Raw genomic sequence first — 23,707 nt, forward strand, 5'->3', positions numbered from 1 at the left:
ATTCACCCTCATTGCACATCCCTTACAAACATCTTGCACACTCCTTGCACACTCTCCTTGCCCGCTCCTTGCAGCACTGCTGGGGCGCCGGCTCGCGGGGTGGCTGCAGTACCGCGCTCTGCCCACAAGGCGGCGCTTTGTGGACAGGCACGGGATGGCAAGAAGGAGAGTCCCAATGCTTCAAAGAATCCTCCTGAATGAACGCCCCAAAAAAACCCGACCAAAACCAAAAAAACTCCTGCCTCTAACCAAATGAAAACTATAAGAAAACCCCTTTAGATTAAAAAAAAAATCTATATTTTTAAAATATTTAATTTATATTCATATTCATAATCTATACATATTTATATATTCAATTTAATTTCTATTATAATATTCCCAGTATTTCTAGCATAACTCACGCTCTATCCAGGGATCTATTCCACGGATTTCATTCCCAGTATTCCCAGTACTCCCAGTATAACTCACGCTCTATCCAGGGCTGTATTCCCCGGAATTCAATCCCAGTTTTCCCAGTATAACTCACGCCCTATCCAGGGCTCTGTTCCCAGGATATAATTCCCAGTATTCCCCACAATTCCCAGTATAACTCCCGCTCTATCCAGGGCTCTATTCCCAAGATTTCATTCCCAGTATTCCCAGTATAACTCCCGATCCCGGTCCCGATCCCGATCCCCCATCTGCCCCGGGTACGCCATAGCGCGTCGGCGCCGCGATGACGTCACAGAAAGAGCAACTTCCTATTGGCTGTGCTGGGCGGTGACCACGCCCCCTGGGCGGGGCGGAGGCCGAGCGGTGACGCGCGGGAAGCGCGCGCCCGAGGGGAGCCTTAAAGCGGCAACGGCGCCTGGGAGGGGTGGGGCCCACCGGGGCGGGAACGCCCCGGGAGCGCCCCGGGAGCGGGGCTGGGATTTCCCGGGAGCTCATTCTGGATCAGCCCGGGAGTGGGGCCAGGATCAGCCCCGGAGTGGGGCCAGGATCAGCCCGGGAGTGGGGCTGGCCACCCCACAAAACGAGGGCTGGGGGCTCCCCTGGCAGCAGGACGGAGATTCCCACAGGAGCAGCGCTGGGATGGTGGTCTGGGATTCCCAGGAATTCCAGGAATGAGCAGGCTCAGCACAAGAGGGGTCAGCCTGAGAGTAGGGCGAGAATCCCCACAAGCTGAGAGCTGGGAAGTCCACGGGAATTAGTTTGGGATTCCTCCAGAGGCAGGACTGGGATCCCACCAGACCAGGGCTGGGATGTCCCCAGGAATGAGGCTGGCATATCCCCAAATCACGGCTGGGATTATCCCTGAGACAGGGCCAGAATCCCCGGGGATCAGGACTGGGATTCCCCCATCAGTCCCAGGGTGTCCCCAGGGACAAGGGGGTCACAGTGTCCCCAGCCAGAGTGGCCTCAGAACTGGCCCCAGGACTGGCCCGAGCAGCGTTCCTCGGTGACAGGGTTGGGGACAGGGATTGGGAGGAGGCACAGACCACGGGCCACCAGCACTGGTGTATTTTTGGGGCAGGATCCACCCGCCCCCGCGATTGCCACGGAGCTGTACAAACCCCCGAGCCCCCCGCCACGGGCACGGCCCCGGCACAGCGGGGAAACAATATTAACAATATTAACAGCAAATTCGGGGGGCTCGGGGGGCGCGGGACCCCTCAGCCGAAGGGACCCTTGACGTTCTTGGGCTGGAAAAGCGGCTGCTCCATGGGCACGGCCCCCAGGCACTCGGCGGGGCTGCAGTGCCCGGTTTTGCCCGGTTGCCCCGTGGCACCGGGAGGACCGGGGATGCCAGGGATGCCCTGCTGCCCCACGGGGCCAGGGGGACCCATCTTTCCATAGCCTGGTGGCCCTTGGGGACCTGGAAGAGATGAAAAAAGGTGTGGGGTGACAGGGTGAGGGGGTGGCAGCAAAGCCCAGCACGGGGCTGGGGGCCAGGCAGAGGGAGGGGGGGCTCACCTGGGGGTCCCGGGGGGCCGCTGTCCCCCATCAGCCCCACACCTTTCTCGCCTTTCTCTCCTTTGGCACCCGGCTCACCTGGGGGAGAGGTGGATGGACAGGGGTGAGATCCCGGCACGGTCACAGCATCCCGGGACACTGGGAATGTCCTGGGGACACCAGGGACATCCCGGGACACTGGGAACACCGCAGGGACACTGAGAACGTCCCAGGGATACCTGGAACATCTCAGGGACACCAGGAACATGGGAACATGGAGAACGTGATGGTGATACTGGGAACACGATGGGGACACCGGGAACGTGATGGGGACAATAGGAACACCACAGGGACACTGGGAATACCCCAGGGGCACCAGGAACACCCCAGTGACATCGACAACATGATGGGGGCACTGGGAACACCCCAGGGACACCGGGAAGGTCCTGGGGACACCGGGAACACGTCGGGGACACCGGGATGACCGCAGGGACACCGGGAACACGCCAGGGAGCAGCAGCACGTACCCCGCATGCCCGGCACGCCCTGCCGCCCCTCTCTGCCGATCTGCCCCGGCATCCCCGGGGAGCCGGGGGGTCCCGGCCGGCCGGGCAGCCCGTCCTTGCCGGGGGGACCGGGCCTGCCCGGGGATGCCACCATCTCCACCGGGAAGTGCAGCCGGGAGGTGTAATAGGCCATCCGCTCTGCGGGGACACGCGCCGAGCTCAGCGGGACAAAGAGGGGACACGGGGAGGGTCCCCGGGCCTCGTCCCCACGCCCCCGTTACCGTCAAACATCTTGTTCAGCTCCTGCCGGATGAATCTCTTGACCTCGTCGTAATTCACCACATCTCCCTGCGGGGGGACACGAGGGGACACGAGGGGACATGGGAGGGGACACGGGAGGGGACACGCGAGGGGACAGGGTCCTGTCCCCCCCACACACACAGCCACCCGTCCTTACCATCATCCCCGGCGGTCCCGGTAGCCCGGGGCTACCCGCGGGGCCCGGCGAGCCCGGGGGTCCCCGCTCTCCCGCGGGTCCCCGTGGCCCCACGAGCCCCATGGAGCCGCTTTTCCCCGGACCCCCGGGCATTCCGGCTCTGCCCTTCTCCCCGGGGTACCCCCTCTCTCCAGGGGATCCAGCGTCACCCTGCGGACAGGAAAAGCTCAGTTCTGGGTGTCGCGACAGCTGTGCGACACCGAGGTGGCACTGGTGGCACAGGATCCACTCACCTTCTGTCCGGCCGGTCCCGCAATGCCCGGTTTTCCTGGGGGTCCCTGGAAAACAGGAGCAGTGTGACAGGGATGTCGCCACCCTGGGGACACCCTGGCCAGGCAGAGGATGCCACAATCCAGCCCTGCGTCCAGGAAAGTTCCAGAAATCCCCGCTCCTACCTCCTTCCCAACGGGTCCGTCCGGTCCCTGCTCTCCCTGCGAGGTCAAAGAGGGGCAGAGTGAGGAGGTGACACCATGGGGCCACCCCCGAGGTCCCCACTGCTCGCCGAGGTCCCCTGCTGCACTCACCGGTGGTCCCGGGTGTCCCGGGGGTCCCGGCTGTCCTGGCATTCCGGGCAGACCCCGCTCGCCCACGGAGCCGCGCTCGCCCTTCAGCCCCTGTGGCGAGGAGGGAGCACCGGGATCAGAGCGGGGATCCCAAACCCGCTCATCCCGATCCCAAATCCCAAATTCCTGGCTGTACTCACCACTCCAGCGAGGCCAGCGGGACCCGGCTGTCCTGGGCTGCCGGGGGGTCCCTGGTGACAGAAATGGGGGGGTCACAGGGGATGTCCCCACTGTGATGGGTTCGTCACGGGGGGCAGCTCCAACTTACGATGAGTCCTGGGGGTCCCTGCCGGCCTTGGGGTCCCATGGGTCCGGGGTCACCCTGAGGAAGGCAAGGTGAGGAGGAGGAGGAATGGGGTGGGGTGACAAGGAAGGCAGGGGGGTGACAAGGGGCTGCACAGGGGTCACCCACCCCTCGCTCACCTCGGCTCCCGGCCGGCCCGTGCTCCCCGGGGGGCCGGGTTTGCCACAGTCACCCTAAAAGAAAAAAAGGGACATCACGGGCACAGCAATGAGTGGGGGGGTGTTCTGGCCAGGCCCCAGGTCCTTGGGGATGTCACCACCCAGTGTCACCATCACCCACCTTCGGTCCTGGGAGCCCTGGGTGTCCTGTCTTGCCCTTGAAGCCCTGGAGAGAGAAAAGAGCTCGGGTGGGTCACAGCAGGTGACAGCAGGTGACCCTGACCATGCAGTGCGGGTCCAGGGCCACCAGCCACAGCTCAGTGTCCCCAGGAACAGCTGGTGGCACAGTGCCAGCTCAGGGGACCCCAGTGTTGGCTGCAGGGACGTGCCAGGCACGGAGCACTAAGGAGGGGTGACAAGGAGGGCTGTCACTCACTCACCGGAGGACCCATCATCCCTGGTGGCCCGGGGGGACCTGGGTCACCCTGGGGAGAAAGAGACACAGGTTAGGGGTGTCCTGGGGGGGTCCTGGGGTGGCTGCCCACCCCCCAAAAAAACCCAGAGCCTCACCCTCAGCCCTGGCTTCCCGTCCTTGCCATCCAGTCCTTCCAAGCCAGCAGGGCCCTGTGGGGACAAGGTGACAATGTCAGAGGGAGGTTTGCATTGGGGAGCTCTGGGGGTCCCTGAGGGACTTGCTCAGGGTACCCCAGGCTGTGAGGACAAATCCCTGGGAATGGGAACAGGGCACTGGGAATGGGAACAGAGCCCTGGGAATGGGAACAGGGCACTGGGAATGGGAACAGAGCCCTGGGAATGGGAAGAGATCCCTGGGGATGGGAAAAGGTCACTGGGGATGGGAACAGATTTTTGGGAATGGGAACAGAATCCCAGGGAATGGGAACAGCCATCGCTGCTCCCAGGAGCACCCAAGGGTGACACTTAGAGGGATCTTACCTGGATTCCCGGGGGTCCAGGGGGCCCGGGGGGTCCTGGCATCCCCGTGGGGCCTCGCATGCCCTCGCTGCCCTACAAGAGCCACAGGAGGTCACAGGCACCAAACCCCAGAGCCCGAGGGACACGCGGTGACACCACGGAGCCATTGCCTGGTGGCACTTGTCCCTGGCACTCACCTTCTCGGCCACAGGCCCTGGTGGCCCGGCTGGACCAACCTTTCCTGGGAAACCAGGGGGACCCTAAAGAGAAGAGGGGTGTGCGGTGAAGGGGGGATCCCAGTGGAAGAGCCCAATCCCTAATCCCGCTCTTTCCCGGCTTATTTTAATGGGATTGATCTGCTCCCTGCACCTCATCCCCCTTGTAGGACCCTCTGTCCCCATCCCTGGCGCTGTGGGGACACAGGGACACACAGTGGGCACCCCACAGTGCTGGAATTCCCAGAGGGATGGATGGACTCCGAATTCCCATTGGGATTGACTCACCGGTGGTCCCGGGAAGCCAGGCTGGCCCTGGAAACCCTGCAGAGACACAAGAGCTGAGCCAGACCCCACAACCCCTGCCCCATGGGGGTCCTGTCCCCCCTTTGGGGACACTCACCTGGTCCCCCTTTTCTCCAGCACTTCCTGGGAGGCCACGCTCACCCCTGGGACCCTGAGGAGAGACGGGATTGTTGGATCCCAGAAATTTGGGATTTTTGAGCTTTCTGGAGAACGCTGCTTTGGACCTGAGGCCTTGGAGAGAGCTCCTAAATTTGAGTGATGGAGTTGAAATCACGGGTGTGGAGTTAAATAAAAGTGTGTGATTTCACGTGGTGAAGGGTTTTAAATTTTAAATTAATTTGAGGTTTTTATAACAGAGTAATGAGACAAGACAGAGGGGTTTGGGTGGTGTCTCTCTGGGTGCTCATCTTCCTTCTCCTTCATGGTTCCAGGCAGTTTCTGGTCGGTCAGTGTCACACTGAGGGTCATGGGAATTTAGTCATTAATTTAAAAGTATCAATAATATCGGTGCTAATTATCTATTGACTGGTTATCTTTAGGAGATCTTGTAGGCTCATCTCCATTTTGCTCGCCTGTAGCAGGTAGCTGGAAGTGCTGCTGAACTTTCTGTTTTTTTGATAAGATTTAAGAAACAAAAACAAACCCAAACACAAAAAAATCCTTCGTGTATTTTTTAATCCTGGCTCTGAGTGAAGGCGGAAGAGACTGAGACAAGCCACTGATTAATTGGTGTAAAAAACACCCACCAGTGTTACGGGAATGAGGTGGTGGGAGCACCCCACAACCCCCCACAGGGACCCCACAGCCACCCCACAGCACCCACAGCTCCCACAGCACCCACAACCACCCCACAGCACCCACAGTTCCCACAGCTCCCACAGCACCCCACAGCACCTACAGCCCCCATAGCCACCCCACAGCCCCCATAGCCACCCTCCTCCCACCCCACAGCCCCCAGGGTGGGCACCTACCGCTGGCCCCACAGGACCGGGCAGCCCATCCACGCCAGGGGGTCCCTGAAAGGACGGGAATAGGATCAGGGGGATCCCAGCCCCGGTGCCCACACAGAGGGGGCACCTGGAGGCACCCCCGACCCCACTGCCCCCCCCGAGCAGGGCCCTGAGGGACTCACCAGCTCCCCTTTCTCGCCAGGGGGACCCACATAGCCTCGCTCGCCTTTGATGCCCTGGGGAAGGAGGGGGAGAAAGTGGGATATGGGATTTGGGGCATTGGGTGGGATATAGGGCACAGGGGTGGGCCATGGGGCATGGATGGGATTTGGGATATGGGTAGGTCACGGCACAGGGATGAGATTTGGAGCAGGAATGGGATTTGGGGCAGGAATGGGATTTGGGACATTGGATGGGACACGGGATATGGGTGGGATATGGGGCACAGATGGGATATTGAGCATGAATGGGATTCAGGGTATGGATGTGATTTAGGACAAGGATGGGGTATGGGGCAGGATTGGGACATGGGGCATGGATGGGATTTGAGCCAGGGATTGGACATGGGGCACAGATGGGATTTGGGGCACAGATGGGATTTGGGGCACGGATGGGATTCAGGGCAGAGAAGAGGAGCCATAGGGACACAGACCATGCTGAGGGTGCAGATGGTGCCGTGACATGGACGGACAGGGAATCGGGAATGTGTGGGATGGGATGGGATTGGATGGACAGGACAGGGACACAGAGCTCTGTGCCTGCCAGTGTCCCCCAGCTGTGACATGGGGGGGTCTCATGGGGACCCTCGAGGGGGCTGAGGGCCCCCAGGGGCTGCCTGGTCCCCCCAGTACTCACGGGAAGGCCGGGGGGCCCCGTGGCCCCGGGGTAGCCAGGTTGTCCTGGAGGTCCCTGTGTGTGAGGATGGTGACATTGCAGTGCCCCAGGCAGGTGCCAACCCCCGTGGGCCACCAATGTCCCCCTGTCCCCTCGCCCCACAGCACTCACCGGCTCCCCTTTGGCTCCGGCGAGCCCCGCGGGGCCACGCTCGCCTTGGAGACCCTTGGTGGGGAGAAGAGAGGAGATGCAGGGGGGTCTCCTACAGCCCCTCCCGGGGCTGTGCCCACCTGGCAGCAGGACCTGGCACAGCCCGTGGGGTCTGTGGGACCTGCTGGGACCCTGCCGGGGCTCCCTCCACCCCTGGCACAGCCACAGGCACCGGGGGCAGTGCCCAGGTGTGGTGGGGACGTTCAAACCCTGGTGCTGTCACCCTGGAAAGCTCAGCCCTGTGTGGGGTGCCCAGGTCTGGCTCCAGCCCTCAGCTCCAGCCTGGTGCCCCCCGTCCTCCCAGGGTGACACGGGGACAGCCTGGAGCGCCATGGGGACCTCCAGGGTGGGTTAGTGACATGGTGCTGAGGTGACAGAGAATGACAGGACACGCTGGCACACCGCAGAGCACGGCCCACAGAGAGCCCCAGAGAGCCCCAGGGAGCCCGTGGGGTGACGGTGACATTAGTGACACGACGAGGGGACACGAGCAGGAGAGCAGGATCCTCCGAGAGCCGCCGGCACAGCCCCACCACCAGCTCCTGTGGGGAGCCAGCAGGGCGGGAGCAGGAGGGTGGAGATGAGGATGAGGATGGAGGAGGATGAGAAGGAGAAGGAGAAGGAGAAGGAGAAGGAGAAGGAGAAGGAGAAGGAGAAGGAGAAGGAGAAGGAGAAGGAGAAGGAGAAGGAGAAGGAGAAGGAGAAGGAGAAGGAGAAGGAGAAGGAGGAGGAGGAGGAGGAGGAGGAGGAGGAGGAGGAGGAGGAGGAGGAGGAGGAGGAGGAGGAGGAGGAGGATGAAGATGAGGATGATGAGTGACCACAGACGAGTGACCAGAGGAGGAGGAGGGTGAGCCCAGGCAGCACTGGCCACACATGGGATCTTCCTGGTCCCCCCGAGGGGTGTCCCTGGTGACCATCGCTGGTGACAGGTCACCCCGCCGAGGTGGCAGGTCCCTGGCACACCTGGAGCCGCCGAGCTGCACCAGGTCCCGCGGTGGCGAAGGGACCCGGCAGGTGGCGAATGCCAGCACCGGGACCCTGAGCTGAGGAAGACGATCCGCGAACGCCGGGTCCGCCGGGACCCCCTGGTTTGGGATGGAGGAGCGGGAATGGCAGGATGGAGATGGAGTGGAAGGGGAGGGGCAGCTGTGCTGCGGCTGCTCCCGGCGGGGACAGCGACAAGGGACACAGGCAAACCAAGCGACAGCGACACAGGGCACAGAGCGGAGCCGTGCTGGGTTCTTACGGGCAGTCCGGGTGCGCCCGGCGTTCCGGGAAAGCCTGGGGGGCCCTGAGGGGAGAAACAGGGAGGTCACAGCTTGGAAAAGGCGCTGGGGGAGCCTGGGCTGAGCCCTGGGGGTGCCACGGAGCTCCTGCTCCACCTCCGGGCTGGCAGCAGCTTCACCTCCTTCTCCAGCCTCCGTGGGGACATCCGTGCCATGCCATGTCACACCTGTGCCTCTGTCACCACGGCCTCAGGGCAGGGTGCCAGGCCCCTTTGGCTACCTGTTTTTAGGGGCTCCGAGCCCCCCAAAAATCCCCTCCCCACACCCCGGGCAGGGCTACTTACGATGGGTCCGGGTGGTCCTGGAGGTCCACGCAGTCCTGGGGAGCCCTGGGGAGGGATGGGGGTGCCAGGTGTGACCACAGAGGTGGGGACAGCCCCGAGGGCCACCACGGGACCTGCCAGAGCTCCCAGGAAGGGCTGGGATGGCAGGGGAGGGTGCGGGGATGGGTTGGGGCTCACCCACCTGCTCTCCTCTCTCTCCTGGCATTCCTGGGGCTCCCGGCAGCCCGGGATCACCCGCGCAGTCGGGACTGTCACCCTGCGGGGAGTGGGGACACATCAGCACCGCGGGATGGCACCGCCCACCGCCCACCACCCTGCCAAGCCTCCCCAAAGCCCCCCACAGCTGCGGGACAGCGCTGGATGCCCAGCAGGGACCACCCCTGGGGACCAGGACGTCAGTGTCACTCACCCGAGCCTCCTCCGCTCGCGGGAATTGGGCAAAGCACTGGAAAATAAAAACCCCGGAGTGACCCAGCTTCGACAGAGGACGAGCCTGTCCCTCCTCAGGGCTGTGCCCGGGAGCCTGCCCGCATTCCCAGAGTGTCCCCAAAACGCGGAGATTCCCCCAGGTCCCACAAAATCCAATTCCCGGGAACTCGGGAGGGTCTCTCCAGCCTCACTCCCGCAGGGCCAAGGGGATGTCGGGCACCGAAATTCCCACCCAGAGCTGTTGAAGACTCACCCGGGCACAATTCTCGCTGCCAGGGGCACCTGGCATGCCCCCATCCTCCTTCTCCCCCTCCACTCCCCTGGGAGCTTCCAGAGCTGCCTGAAGCTGGGCACAGTCCCCGCAGAGAGTCTGGGGGGGGGAAAAGGGGAGTCAGGGGTGCCCCGAGGGGTCCCCCAGGACAGGACGGTGACCCCACATCCCCAGCATCTCACCTTCAGCACCTCGATGTTCCTCTCAGCCATGACGGCCAGAGGTCCCTGGAAAAGAGGGAGGGATGGAGGGGTGGGATGGTGGAAGGAGGGATGGAGGGATGGAGGGATGGAGAGAGGGATTGTCCCCGCCATGGGGGACATTGCCATGGAAATTGTCACCACCTACCAGGTCTCCAGCCGGTCCAGGCAGTCCGGGCAAGCCGTTGTGTCCCGGCATTCCCTAAATCCAAAGGGAATATTCAATATTCAATATTTAATATTCGATATTCGATATTCAATATTCAAAGCCCGCCCTAAAAGATCAGGATCGGCCCCGCTCTCCTGCTGCTGCTCCCCTCTCCCATCGCTCACCTGGCGACCGGGGGCACCGGGTGGGCCAGGAGGGCCCGGAGCTCCGGGGGGACCCTGCAAGACCCCAAAAAAAACAATCAGAGAGAGGCGAGGGGTGAGGGGGGACGGGTGGGAGGGGCACGGCGGGGGTGGCACCGACCTGCGGGCCAGGCTGGGGCTGCCAGGACATCCCGGTCCATAATCCTGGAGCTCCCTGGGGATGAAACACGGGGAAGGGAATTCAGGGGGGGTGGAACGGGGTCGGGGGGTGACACAGAGCCCGGGGGGGGGGGGTGACACTCACCGGCATCCCGTTGTAGTTGGGGTCCTGGCGGGGGCTGGAGGGGCAGGAGCAGTCGCCGGGGTCTCCCTGTGGGCAGAGGGGGTGAGGGCAGGGCGGGCAGGGGGTGGCACGGGGGGCACGGCTCCACCCGGACCCCGACTCACCTTCTCTCCCTGGGCACCCTTCTCCCCCTGCCAGAGCAAAACAGAGATGGGCGTCAGGACAGAGCCCGTGCCCCCCACCCACCGTGTGACCCCACAGCCCCCGGTGTCCCCCACACCCACAGTGTGACCCCACAGCCCCCTGGCACCTACCGGCTGCCCACTGGACCCAGGGAGCCCCCGCTGCCCCTCGGGGCCCTGCGAGGAAGAGGAAGGTGAGGAAAACTCCCTGGCTTGCCCCAGGATCAAGGTGCCAGCAGGGTGGCACTGCCCATCGTGGGGGTCAGGACATACCGGTGGCCCTGTGACGCTGCTCCCTGGTGGCCCAGGCGGTCCCGTGGCACCTTTGGGGCCCGGAGATCCCTGCAGAGGAAGGACAGCAGGAATGGGGAGCACGGGGGACACCCGAGGGCGGGGGGACGCTCCCTTACCTTGGCACCTTTCTCTGCTGCCATCCCCGGGGGTCCCTGCGGTCCGGGGGGGCCCTGGGGGCAGGACAGGGTGTTGGTTCCTCACAGGAAGGGGACAACGCTGTCCCCAAAGCCACCACAGCGCACACAGGGGACTGGCAGGGGTGTGACCCCACTGCTCATTGCCCCATCAGCCAGGACTGGGCACCCCAAAACCCCAAACCCTACTCACAGGGGGTCCGGGGGGTCCGGGGCTGCCGGGGTCTCCCTGGGAAAAGCAGAGTGTGTGAAAGGCACCAGAGCCACCCGGCATGGGACAGCAGGGGACAACACAGGCGCCCCAAAACCCACCTGTGGTCCTGGCTGGCCGATCCCCCGCGGTCCTGGCTCACCCTACAGACACAGAGGGGCAACGAGGTGTCCCCAGGACCCCAAACCCATACCCTGCACCCCGTTATGAACACAGAGGGGCAGTGAGGTGTCCCAGGACCCCACACCCAGCCCCCCACTCACCTGCAGCCCCTTCGGCCCAGCGGGGCCCTGCACCCCCGGCAGTCCCGGCTTCCCCTAAAACACAGCAGGGTCACCCCGAGGACACGATGCCACCAGGGGCTGTGGCCGTGGGGAGGTGGCACTCACGGGTTTGCCCGGCTGGCCGATGCCCGGCGGGCCCTGGTCCCCTCGGGGCCCGGGCTGGCCCGGGATGCCCAGCACGTCCGAGAGGTCGCCGAGCACAGCGGGGCCGGGCTGGCAGGAGTCTCCCTGCGGGGAGGGGACAGGAGAGGGGATGGAAGGGTGGGTGACACCGCGGGGACGGGGCACAGCTCCCCCCAAAATGCGTCACAATCTCACCTTGTCGCCTTTGGGGCCGGCTGGTCCCCTGATGCCAGGCTCACCCGACAGCCCTGGGACACCGGTCATGCCCGGCGTGCCCGGGTCCCCGGGGCTGCCAGCGTCGCCCTGGCAAAGAGAGGGGACAAGGCTGGCACGGGGAGGGAGGGGACACGGCGCACGGGGGTCACAGCACCCTCTGCCACCACTGCGAGCCACCCCGAGCCCCTCTCACCTTCTGTCCCTTCTCGCCAGCGCCGCCGGGTCTGCCCTGGGGAAACGCAGGGATGGGTCAGGATGGGGCATCCCCCCAAAAAAAATGAGCACGGAGGGCACGAGGGGCACTCACCGCTCTGCCCGGGGGGCCCGCAGGACCCCTTTCACCCGGTGGCCCCGGCACTGCCATCACTGTCGCTGTCCCTTGGAGGGCTTGAGGGCTGGGAGGGCACTGCCCGCATTGGTCGCCCTGCGGAGGGACATCCCGGATGGAAGGTGGCTTTGGGGACCGCGACACGGCGGCAGCGGGGGGCTCACGGCACCAGGTGTCAGCTGGGGAGGTGGCGGGGACAGGGAGGGGACAGGGGTGTCCCCAGGGCAGGGACAGGGATGTCCCCAGGGCTGGGCTCACCTTTTCTCCTTTGAGTCCCCGCGCACCTGGATCTCCCTTCTCTCCCGGGATTCCCTGCACCAAGAATCCACAGCAGAGGTGACGCCACGGTCCCCAGAACTCGGTTCCGGCACCCCCAGACCCCTCCTGCACTCCTGGGCTCCCCACCCTGCACCCCCACAGTGTCCCCACTCACCGGTCTGCCCGTGGGTCCCACATGGCCGCTGTCCCCCTGAAACGGAGCAGGGTCAGGAGCAGAATTAGGGTCAGGATCAGCCAAACCTGGGATGATCCAGCCATTCCCGCTCCTCCCAGGGATGTGAAAAAGGGGCGGGGGGCGGGGGGTCACTCACCTTCTCGCCCTTGATCCCAGCCAGCCCGGAGAGCCCCTGCTGGACACCCACATGGTCACTCAGCGGCACCCACGGCATCCCCGAGGGTCACCCCGCCATGGGACAAGGGGGTCGCACCCCGGTACTCACCGGCAGCACCCCCGGCTCCCCCTCGAGCCCCTCGGCGGGGTCGCGGCGCAGCGCGGCGAGGACGCGGAGGTCGCAGGACTGGCACGAGTCCCCCTGGCATGGCAGGAGGGGACAGCTCAGGGGCTGCAGCGGCCGAGCCGGGGGGTGGCACGGAGGGTCACACACTCACCTTCTCCCCTTTCACCCCCTGGATGCCGGGATCTCCCTGGGAAGGAAAAGCAGGAGCTGGACGGTGCTCGGTGTCGCCCAGCTCCGGCTGGGGACAGCCCAGCGCAGCCCGTGTCACCTACCCTGTCCCCTTTGGGTCCCGCGGGGCCGGGTTTGTCCTGGGGAAAACAGAGAACATCAGGAATGCTGGGGTGACACCGCTCTGCCCTCCACCCCACTAATCTTTGGGTTCGGACTCACCGAGACCCCGTCCCTGCCGGGCGCTCCGGGCTCTCCCCGCGGTCCCGGCTTGCCGGGAATTCCGATGGCACCGAGCATCCCGTCGGGGACAGTGGGACACACCTCACACGGCTCGCCCTGCCCGGTGGGAGCAGTGAGACAGAGCCTGGGGGGCTGGGGGGTGACCCCCAGGATGTCCCGGGTAGCCCCAAGGCCACCCTGTCACTGTCACTGTCACCGCACCCACCTTGTCTCCTTTGGGCCCCAGGACTCCGGGGAGACCCTGCGGGAGAAAAGAGAGGACGGGGCTGCTTCAGGGAGCCCAGGGTGTGCCCCGGTAGTGCCACCAGCACCCCTCAGCTGGCCACCAGTCGCGTCACGGGCTGATCCTGGCCCCGAGCTCGGCTGCCGCTTTTCCTAAAACCCTCCCGGCTCCCGAGCTCGGATCCCGTCACCTCTCCGGCCAAAAGCAGCCCCGACCCCGAGCCAAGAAACCCGGCCCTGACCCCGGAGTTTGGCTCCCGGCTCCCGCTACTCACGGGTGTCCCAGGCGATCCTCCGGGTCCAGGAGCTCCCGGGCTGCCCTGGAGCCAGAGATGGGAAAAGCTGAGCTCAGCAAGGGGGAACAGCACAACCCTGGGCCCCCTGTGACACCCCTGTCATCCCCCACCCCCCGGGGGGTCTCGTGCCCCCCCAAACCATGACCTTGGGTCACCCAGATGGGGTTTGATGGGTGATGGCTCCAGCTCATCCGGCTGTGGATGGGATGGCACAGCCCCCCCTGCCCTGCCAGGCCGGCTCTGGGCATGGGGGGCAGCTGGGATCTCTTTCCCTCCACTCACCTTCTCTCCCTTGGCACCTGGGGGGCCACCGGGGTCACCCTGAAAGGGAAAAAGGGTGCTGTTAGCCCTGCTCGGGCAGCTCTGGCTGTGGGGTGGCACCTCGCCCCTCCCATGGCAGTGCCCACCATGGGGACACCGCCCTGGCACAGGGGATCCTCACCGGCTTCCCTGGAATGCCAATCCCTGGAGAGCCTGGCTTGCCTGGGGGTCCTGGTTCACCGGCCAACCCCTCAGGTCCCACGAGGCCGGGGTCACCCTGGAGGACAATGGGGGGGTGGCAGTGCTGGCAGTGCCACCAGGTGCCCCACCTGTCACCCCTCAAACCCCCCAGGTACCTTCTGGCCCTTGGGCCCCACCACGCAGATCTCTCCAGGCCGGCCCTGCCAGGGGGGGAGTGGCATGTGAAGGGTCCTGGGGTTGGATGCCCCTACCTGGGGGATGCCCAGGTGTGCCCTGGGGGTGCCCAGGTACCACCCAGCACTACTCACATCACGCCCAGGGCGCCCTGGCTTGCCCTGCAGTCCCCCGTCGCCCTTCTCACCCTTCTGGCCCTGCAGGACAGACAGATGTCACCCGTGGTGCCACTCGTATTGTCACCCGTGGTGTCACCCAAGGTGCCCAGGTTGGTACTGGCACCTCTGCCACCATCCCAGGTGTCCCTGCTGCGATGCCAGGACACACAGGTGGGCTGGACTCACCTTCTGCCCCTCAGTGCCAGCTGGCCCCGGGAGTCCCTGCACGGGAAAAATGGGACAAAGTGGGTGCCCAGGTGGGCTCGTGCAGGGTCACCTCCTGCTCCTTTCATGCCCACGCGGAGCTGGACCAGCCCAGGGCAGGGCCACCCCCGCAGTGTCCCCACTCCTTGTCCCCAGTGTCACTTACCACCTGCCCGCGCTGTCCCTTCTCACCTCGCGGCCCCTCGGCACACTGGGAGGAGGAGGAGGAGGTGAGAGGGGAGGCAGAGATGGGGGAGGGGGTTTGGGGGGGTTTGGGGGGGTCTCACCTGCACGGGGCCATCGGGGTGGGTGCGCACACAGTCCATGCCCTGCAGAGGGAGGGAGGGAGCTCAGGGGTGAGGGGATTTGGGGGACAGGGACCCCCGTGTGCCAGGGACCCCGCAGGGTCCCCAGAAGAAGGGGACAGGCCAGGGACAGGGACATCAGGGACACTCACACGGTCACCCTTCTCCCCTTTGCCACCAGCAGTGCCAGGGAGACCACGCTCGCCCTTGGAGCCCTGCAAGAGAGGGAGGGAGGGAGGGAGGGTGACAAACGGGCACAGAGTGGGTGACACAACGGGCACAGGGAGGGGGACAAACGGGCACAGGGTGAGTGACACAACGGGCACAGGGTAGGGGACACAAAAGGGGCACACGGTGTCCCCAGGTCCCCGTGTGTGTCCACAGCTCCTGGCAGGGATGCTCTGGCACAGCATTCCCACATTCCCGCGGGAGCTCTGGGTGTCCTGGGCGGTGACAAACCTACCTTTGGACCTGGGGGGCCGAGGGTGACCTGTGGGGACAGGAGAAAGGTGTCCCCAAGGGCACGGAGGCTTCAAACAGCAGCAGCAGAGCCCTGAGTCCACCACGGTCCCCATCCTCCCAGATCTGTCCCCAAGTGCCACCACGGGGCATGAGGGATCCCAAACGTCCCCCTGCCATCCCCCCCACACCCCAGCCAGCGGTTGCTGTAGGAATGGGGCCACATCTGGAAAGGATCAGGGGCCTCCCAGATGTTGCAGGGCGCTGGGCCAGGAGGAGCTGTGGGGTCGTGGGGGGCTGGTGACAGCACCCCGGTGGCTTTTGCCACCCCCAGGTCACAGCCCAGCCTGGCCAGCTCGGGGTGCCCGTGTCCAGTGCCACACTCACATTTCCTGGTGCCATCTGGGGCGAGCAGGGAGGGCACTGGAAGAGACAGGGATGGAAGCTCAGAACAACTCCATATGGCACCCCAAACCCCACAGCAGCCAAAACCCCACAGCACCCTCAAATCATACAGCACCAAAACCCCACAGCACCCAAAACCCCACAGCACCCTCAAATCACACAGCACCCAAAACCCCACCCTGGCACGATCCCACCCCTGGCACGATCCCATCCCTGATCTGCACCCCTGGCATGATCCCACCCCCAGAACGCAGCAATGAATCCTCGCAGTGGGATGAGGGATCCCAGAGACATTCAGGGATCCCAGAGACATTCAGGGATGAGGAACAGGAGCACTGGAGACGTTTCCCAGCTCTGGCAACGCTCCGGAGCCGCTCGGAGGGAACAAAGAGGCCCTTGGCCATAGCTGGGATGGCTCCAGCAGCAGCACAGAGCGAGTGGGGCCTCAATTCCTGCTCGGGGAAGCAGAGCAGCCGCTCCTCCCGGAGTTCCTGCAGCTCTGGGAGCAGCCGGGAGTTCCCAAATGTGGCAGGGACAAAGCCAGCCTGGGTCTGGGACAGCGGGTGGCACCCTGGGATGGCGCTGGAAGGGGAGCAGAGCTGCGTGTGCCAGGTTTGGACACCCTCACCTTTTCTTTGGGATCGTCCCTCAGGCTGGTCCTTCCCGAGGTTCTCCCCGGCTCCTGTAGGGAGGGAAGAGCAGCTGGTGGTACCTGCCGGGATTGTCCCACCCCTCTCCGGGAATCCCGGGTTATCCTGCCCGGGCACCCAGGGATGGGGCAGCGCTGGCACCACAGGAGCCTCCCCCTCCCTCATTCCCTCCGGACACGGACAGCGCCCTCCCGAGCTGGAAAAAGGGAGACAGAGAATTTCCAGGGGCTGGATCAACGTGGATACATCGGGCCAGGCATGGGATGGGGACGGGGATGGGGATGGGGATCGGGATGGAGATGGAGTCGGGACAGGGATGGGAACCCAGGATGGGGATGGAGACTGGGATGGCACAAGGATGGGGCCGGGGATGGAGATGAAGATTGGGATGGGACCGAGATAGGGACGGGGATGGGAGTAGGATGGAGCCGGGGGTGGGGAATGGGGTCGGAGTCAGGGATGGGATCAGGATACGGCTGGGATTGGGATGGAGACATGGATGGGAGCAGGATGGGGCCGGGGATGGAGACCGGGATGGGGCCGGGGATGAGGATGGAGACAGGGATAGGCCGGGATGGGGCTGGGGGTGAGGATGGGGTCGGAACCAGGGATGGGACCGGGACGGGGCTGAGGTGGCGCTGCCGGAGCTCACAGTGCCCAGCGGCTCCTCCAGGCAGAAGCAGCGGGTGAACACCCGGCCCTCGGGCTGCGGCACCATCTCGATGAGGTTGCTGCTCTGCATCAGCTCCGCTTGCCGCCGAGTCTTGGGCGCTTCCGTCTGGCACTGCAGGGACACAGCGGGGTCACACGGAGGCTGCCGGGGGACAGCCGGGACGGTGGGGACAGGCAGCACCAGGCGGTGACACAAAGGGGACAGACCTGGTGTCACCTGTGGGGAAAACCCTGAGCGCGCACTGGGCAGTTCCAGGGTCCGGCTGGGATTGGGGTGGGGGCTCGGGGACATTCAGGGGCACTCAGGGGCACTCGAGGGCACTCAGGGACACTCGGTGGCAGTCGGGGTCACTCACCCCGCTGGCCGAGATCTCGCAGCACCCCTCCTGCCTGGCCAGCTCGGCGTCACAGTAAATCTGGGCTTGCTGGATGTCAAACTGCGGGACGGGACACGGGCGGGGGGTCAGGACTGGCCCCGACCCCGCAGGCAGAGCTGCCCTGACCCCACAGCCACTCACCCGGACCGGGCTGCCCCGCACGGCATCCAGCCCCAGGAAGGTGTTGCCCTCCGGGGCCAGCGCTCGCCGAGGCCCCAGAGGCTTGGAGGAGATGGAGGCGCAGTCCAGGTGCACGGACACGGCGTGGCCCTGCACGGCCACCACCACCTTGTGCCACCGCCCATCGAACAGGGACGCCACGGCCTTGCCCCCGAAGACGGCGCTGACGAAGGTGGCCCCCGGCGCCCTGGCCTGGAACTCCAGGCTTTTCTCGGGGCCGTGCACGGACAGGGAGAGCTGGGCACAAAGGGGACAGTGTCACACTGAGGGATGGCTCCTGGCTGTCCCCTGGTGTGTCCTGACACATCCCTGGGATGTACCTGGGGGTATCCCTGCCGGTCGGTGACCTGGAACAGGTACCAGTGCTCCCCGGTGCTGTTCTTCTTCAGCAGCAAGGTGACAACCAGGGTGAAGGTGGGGGGCAGCCCCCGAGGGAACACCTGCCTGTGGGGAAAGGTGTTGGGGTGCTCTGGGTTGGTGACATCCATCCACAGGGCACTTCCAGGTGGCAGCATCACCCCGACAATCCCCCGTGGGTCCTGCCGTGATCTGTCCCCATTGCTGGCACCCCAGATGCCATCCCAGTGGATTCAGCCCCACACTGCACCCCAAAGATGCCCCTGCTGGGGTGATAGCAGAGCCCAGGGCTGTGCACTTATCCCAAAATTTTGTCCCTGGAAAGCCAGGAAACGCATCCATCATCCCCAAGGCAGCCGTGGCAGCCTTTCCCCAGCTCGCCCACAGCAATTAAACCACTGGAAAGATTTGCTCCGGGCTCTGCTCCGCTCCCGGCCTTGGCTCCACAACCCGCGGCTTTCCAAGCCACTGCTCTGGAGCTGGGCCAAGGGATGGGGACTGGGACAAGACCAGCGCTCCACGGGGCACGGGGACACCCTGACTGGCCACTGAGCTGGGTGGGCACCCATAGGATTTCACAGCCTGGCTACGGGGCTGTCCCCAAGGCTGGATCTGGGATGCCAGAAGCCCCCGGCCAAGAGCAACAGCAGCCTGGAGCATCCTCCACCCATCCCAAAACCATGCAAGGATTTGGCTGCCCAGGCTGGATCTCCTCGCCCTCGGGAGAGCCCCATGCCCGGCACAGCTCTGTGCCAGCCCCGGGGCGATGTGGGGACAAACCGCAGCCATTTCCTGCAGGAACAGCTCCCGAGGACCTGGATCTGCTCCTGCTTTGCCACGCTGCAGCATCCCTGCCAGCCCTGGCACTGTGGGCACCAGAGACGGAGGGGACAGAGGACAGTCCCTCTGTGCAGCCCCCCACACTTCCAGCAGTGCCTGCTCGGAGCTGAGCAGCCTCTGGAGCTCGTCTGGACCCCAAGAGCAACCACGGAGCAGCCACAGAGCCCTGCTTGCTCAGGGTTTGGCCACCACCCAGCAGAACCGCGGCAGTCCGGGGTTTACTTTCGAGGAGGAAGGTGTTGGGGCAGCCCCGGTGTCCCCAGTGTCCCCACGGGTGACACGGAGCTCCCTGGCATCCCTGGCACAAGCTAAGGGCAAAGTCTACCCAGCCCCCAAATTCACAACACCCGGGGATGGTGCCTGCAGGAGCTTTGGGTCACCTGAGGGTCACTCAGGGCCACCTCACGGGTCACCCAAGGCCACCTCTTGGGTCACCCAGGGCCACTCACTGCGTGGGCTGGACCAGGGGCACGGTGCCCAGGCGCAGCACCGCTGGCCCCCGGGCGCTGCGGATCTTCTTGATGGACGAGATCTTCAGCAAGTCGAACCTTTTAATCAGGTTAAAACCTGCAGGACAGAGCGAGGGACATGACACCTGGGACAGGTGACAGGTGACAGTCCCCAGGCAGGACACAGAGCCCATCCCGGGGTGTCAGGAGACCCCTGAGAGGGAATTTCCTTACCCGTGACATTCTCATATTTGTCCCCAACCAGATCCTCGTCCCAGAGCTGCGGGCACAGCTCCCCTGTGAAGCACATCAGTGTCACTGCAGTGTCCCCAAGTGGGAGCACACAGAGCTCCCCAAGCCCAGGAGGGTCTCGGGGTGCTGCCAGGAGCCCCCCGAGGCAGCGCAGACCGAGCAAACCCCGCTCCCACAGCAGCTGCCGGGAGTGGAGCGGAGCTGGAGCGCTCCAGGAGCAGCTCGGAGGGGACAGAGCTGGCCCTGTCGCCTCCCGCAGGTGAAATGCTTTCCCCAGTTCTGTTTTGCCTCCGGACAGCCCCGCGGCCGGAATCAGCATCAGGACACTCGGACGGGTGCCAGGGACACCCACAGTGGCGCCGAGAGCTGCCCTTTCCTGTCCCATCCCAGAGCTGGTGGCCCTCGGGGACAGGCGAGAGGACCCAGGCGGAGGCTGAGGCGCAGGAAATGCCGTGTCAGGCGCGGTCACGGGGGTGCTGCTGCTGTTCGCAGGGATAAATCACGGCTCCGGCAGCACCGAGCCACCTCCAGATGCGCCAGATGTTGGGAGGTGCGAGATAAAGGAGTAAACAAGGGGGGAGGGAGAGAGGGATTCGTTTTGTCTCCACGTAAACCGGACCTGGAGAGGGATGGGCACCAAAAATTCTCCCACCTCTTCCTTGGTGGGTGTTCCTGGGGGGTCTCTGACCGCCCCAGACCCTCTGTCCACCAACTTGTGCCCCAGGCTGAGCACAGGGCCAGCAGGGGCGTGGGGACACCAGGGGACACCAGCCACAGCCACAGCAGTGGGAGCTGTGAATGTCACAGCCTGGGGCTGACATCGCCCTCAGCAGGGCAGGGGACACAAACCGAGCATAAATCACCCCTTTGGAGCCTCTCCCAGCCCTGCTGGGGATCCCAAGTGAAAATCTCGCCTGTCCAAGCCTCTGTCCCTCCGGAAAGACCGGGACAACGGGAGGCTACGCCGTGGCGGGCAACAGGAGAGGGTGACAATGACAGTGACAATGACAGTGACAATGACAGTGACAGTGACAGGGTCCCCTCCTGGCCAAACCCGGGCCCCCCGAGCCGAGCCACCGCTCCACCCCCACCGAGCCTGATGCAACCACGGCGTCGCTCCCCTCGGCTCCTCCCCTGGAGCACGGAGCTCATCGGGACCCACACGCAGGCCGGGGACATCAGCCATGTCCCCCTGTCCCCAGCCGCACTTGGACACCCCTCAGCCCTCCACCATCATGGCCAGACCTCTTCCCGACTCCATCGGGAGCTCTGGGCATCCTCACCCTGCCTGGAGTGGTCCTGGCTCACCTGCCCCGCCCGGACCCGGCTCCGGGCACGCTGCCCTGGCTGGCCCCGAGTGTCCCCTGGCGGGACAGTGGCCAAGCGCCATCCCTTCCTGATGGCCAAGGCTGTGGGGGCGGTGTCGGGGTGTCCCGGGCTCGCTCGGCTCGGCTCTCCCTGGCCCCCTGCCCGCATGGGATGTTGAGATTTGCTCAGTCCGCAGCCACCGCTGCAGGCCGGGCACGTGGGGACCTGGCACAGCTCACGGTGTCTCCGGCCACCAGGGTCTGCCCCAGACAGGCAAGGAGGGAGGTGGCTCCCAAGCCACCTAAATGTCATGAAGAAATCGGGCTTTTTCAATGTAATAATCGGGCTTTTTCAATTACTATGGGATCCCAGAAATATCCAAATTCTGGCAAAATAGCAATCAATAGAAAAATGATTATTGGAAAGCCTTCATCCCTGGTGGTCCTTACCTTCGGCTGGCAGCAGCTCCTTCCCCTGGCAGGCGCTGACGAGCCCGGCGAGCGCCAGGGCCCAGAGACCCCTCATGGTGCCCGTGGCAGAGGCTCAGGGCCCGCACGGCTGCCTGCAAGGGAGACACCCCGGGCAGCAGCGGGATGGGCACCTGGTGGCCACCAGCCCGTGAGGTTGCCCACACCAGGAAAGCCACCAGCATGGAGTGGCGCTGACCCTCCTGGCCGTGGCTCGGTGATGTTTTGGGGGGTCAGAGTGTCCCCCATGCATCTGCTCCACACACACCCCCAGTCTCAGCATCCCAGCATCCCTGGGTGTCAAAGCCCAGCACCCGGATTTGGATTTATACTTGGGATTTAGCCCAAACATTCAGAAATGCCATGACTGAGGTTCCCCGGAGTGGAACCGGCCACCTCCTGCGTGCACCCACCCGGGAAGGTCTCACCACCGCCCGTTTTTATCTCCCTGTGGATCCCGGGGTGTCCCTGCAGGTCACCCCGACCTGACCTCCCTCCTGCTTCCTGCCACGAGGCAAGCTGGGGCTGCAGGCAGGGAGCCGGGGCCGGGACAGACCGGACACGCTCGGCTCCAGGGGCTGCTGCCAGAGCGGGACGTGCATCCCTGTTCTCCATCCCACGCACAGGCCCCGGGACCCCCGGCAGCGGGGCCACCCCTGTCCTGCCTCTCCCGCATCCCCCAGGCTCCCAGCCCGCCTGTCCCCAACCCCTTCACAGTTGTCCCTTGCGCTGCCACCCTGGCCTGGCATTGCCTGCACCCCCCCAGCCCCAGCTCGGCTCCCCCCAGCCCGCTCCTCGCCTTCCTTGCTCCGCACCCTCCGCACCGGCGGGTCCCCGCGGCCCCGGGGCGTCATTAACTCCGGTAATTAACGGGGAATCCCCCCTCGTCCCGTCCCGTCCCGTTCCGTCCCGCCGCAGGGCCGGGCTCCTCCGAGCTCCGCCCGCCCCCGGTGCGGGGCTGCCCCGGGCTCACCTGTGCGGGGCTCGGCGGGGACAGGGGGTGCGGGACACCGGGAACTGCGCCGCGGGACACCGGGAACTCCGCCGCGGGACACCGGGAGCCGCCGCGCCGCCCCCGCCGCTTTCCCCGCCTCCCTCCGGAGAAGAGCGGGGGGAGCCCGAGCCGCCCCCCAAGCGCTGCCCGCCCTCCGCACCACCCCCCCAAACCCGGGGGGGCTCGGGCCGCCGCCTGCCTTCGCATCTCCGCCCTTCTCCTTCTCCTCCTCCTCCTCCTCCCCCGGGCGCCGCCCCCGGCAGCGCTTTCCTCTCTCCCCACCCTCCTTCCCCCCCTCCCGGCTTTGGATCCCGGCCCAGAAGAGGGGAACCCCAATGCCGGGGGTGGGGTGTAGCCATCCCTTCCTCCCCACAGGGAGCCGAGAGCAGCAGCGGGTGCTGACAGGGGTGGTGGCACCTCTGGCCAGAATGAAGGACGGTGGCCCTCAAGGATGCTCCTGCCCTGGCACCACGCCAGGAGCAGCTCCGGGCAGACCCCGAGGCTCGGGGACAGCCAGCCCGCTGTGTGACACGGACCTGCTGTCCCCTCCCTGCTCCTTGGGGTGGCTTGGGGACAGTCTGGCTCTCAGGGCGAGGTGCCCCGGGGTCAGAGCGCTGAGACGGGATCGCTGCCACCACCGTCCCTGCCGCTGGCACCGCCGCTGCTCCCACGTCCCCAGCAGCAGCGCTGCTGATTTCCCAGAGCCCTGCCAAGCCCCGGAGGGATCCGGCGCCCATCCCAGCTCCCGACATCCAGCCCCGCGCCGCTGGGACGTGCCAGCCTGGAATTGTGCCCCGGGGCCTGGCTGCCCCGCTCTGCTCCATCCTCCCATTCCCAAGCGTGCCACGCCGCCCTGATTCCCCAAAAACAGGCAGGGAACGAGCCCAGCTGGCAAAATGTTGGGTCTAGGGGGGTGAGAAGCATCTGTTGGCATCTCCATCGCTGCATCGCCGTGCTGGGATGGCACAGGACCCTTAGGATGGCTCAGCTGCGTTTTCTCCCAAATTGTGATGGATCTATTTAAGCTGCAGCTTTACAGGGACGCATGGATCTCCATAAACTCGCTAATTAACAACTGCTAGTTAAGCAGCGGCAGTAAATTAGCTGTCGTGGGCAACCCCAGTCTCTGCGACGTGGTGACAAC

The 23,707-nt window shown here is 65.0% G+C and overlaps 1 protein-coding gene across 2 annotated transcripts; it reads right to left on the bottom strand.

The window, feature by feature from the left end:
• Positions 1-1,482: 1,482 nt before the first annotated feature.
• On the bottom strand, positions 1,483-22,678 carry COL16A1 (collagen type XVI alpha 1 chain). Of its 2 annotated transcripts, none has more exons than XM_088178409.1 (71): positions 22,543-22,678; positions 21,552-21,664; positions 19,777-19,839; positions 19,543-19,660; positions 18,217-18,340; positions 17,858-18,133; positions 17,696-17,776; positions 17,320-17,451; positions 16,646-16,699; positions 16,000-16,035; positions 15,617-15,643; positions 15,306-15,368; positions 15,136-15,177; positions 15,015-15,059; positions 14,831-14,866; positions 14,621-14,683; positions 14,468-14,512; positions 14,293-14,388; positions 14,133-14,171; positions 13,830-13,874; positions 13,538-13,573; positions 13,312-13,428; positions 13,194-13,229; positions 13,073-13,108; positions 12,904-12,996; positions 12,775-12,810; positions 12,618-12,653; positions 12,443-12,496; positions 12,164-12,280; positions 12,050-12,085; positions 11,836-11,943; positions 11,623-11,745; positions 11,497-11,550; positions 11,335-11,376; positions 11,216-11,251; positions 11,005-11,058; positions 10,868-10,936; positions 10,727-10,771; positions 10,577-10,603; positions 10,434-10,499; positions 10,290-10,343; positions 10,151-10,204; positions 9,966-10,019; positions 9,800-9,844; positions 9,600-9,716; positions 9,327-9,362; positions 9,099-9,173; positions 8,918-8,962; positions 8,594-8,638; positions 7,309-7,362; positions 7,159-7,212; positions 6,486-6,539; positions 6,325-6,369; positions 5,451-5,504; positions 5,336-5,371; positions 5,030-5,092; positions 4,854-4,925; positions 4,470-4,523; positions 4,340-4,384; positions 4,081-4,125; positions 3,921-3,974; positions 3,766-3,819; positions 3,638-3,688; positions 3,459-3,548; positions 3,330-3,365; positions 3,168-3,212; positions 2,896-3,084; positions 2,720-2,786; positions 2,460-2,636; positions 1,954-2,031; positions 1,483-1,855 (listed from the first exon to the last, which is right to left on the bottom strand). In XM_088178409.1, exons 2-71 carry the CDS (start codon positions 21,625-21,627, stop codon positions 1,653-1,655), a joined length of 4,827 nt encoding a protein of 1,608 aa, XP_088034535.1. In that variant the 5' UTR covers positions 21,628-21,664; positions 22,543-22,678; the 3' UTR covers positions 1,483-1,652. The 2 variants fall into 2 exon arrangements, with proteins under 2 accessions (XP_088034535.1, XP_088034534.1); XM_088178408.1 differs by having other exon boundaries at positions 12,775-12,813.
• Between the last annotated feature and the right edge of the window lie 1,029 nt (positions 22,679-23,707).

Source organism: Sturnus vulgaris, chromosome 24 (genome assembly GCF_052056855.1).
Source record: "Sturnus vulgaris isolate bStuVul1 chromosome 24, bStuVul1.hap1, whole genome shotgun sequence".
Classification (NCBI taxonomy): Eukaryota; Metazoa; Chordata; class Aves; order Passeriformes; family Sturnidae; genus Sturnus; species Sturnus vulgaris.

Coding starts and splice junctions, on each gene's coding strand:
- COL16A1 (XM_088178408.1), bottom strand. CDS start 21,627: ATGAGGGGTCTCTGGGCCCTGGCGCTCGCCGGGCTCGTCAGCGCCTGC. Junction 10,772..10,867: donor GCAGCGTCACAGGGCCACCG/GTATGTCCTGAC, acceptor TCTTCCTCGCAG/GGCCCCGAGGGGCAGCGGGG. Junction 2,637..2,719: donor GCTGAACAAGATGTTTGACG/GTAACGGGGGCG, acceptor GTGTCCCCGCAG/AGCGGATGGCCTATTACACC.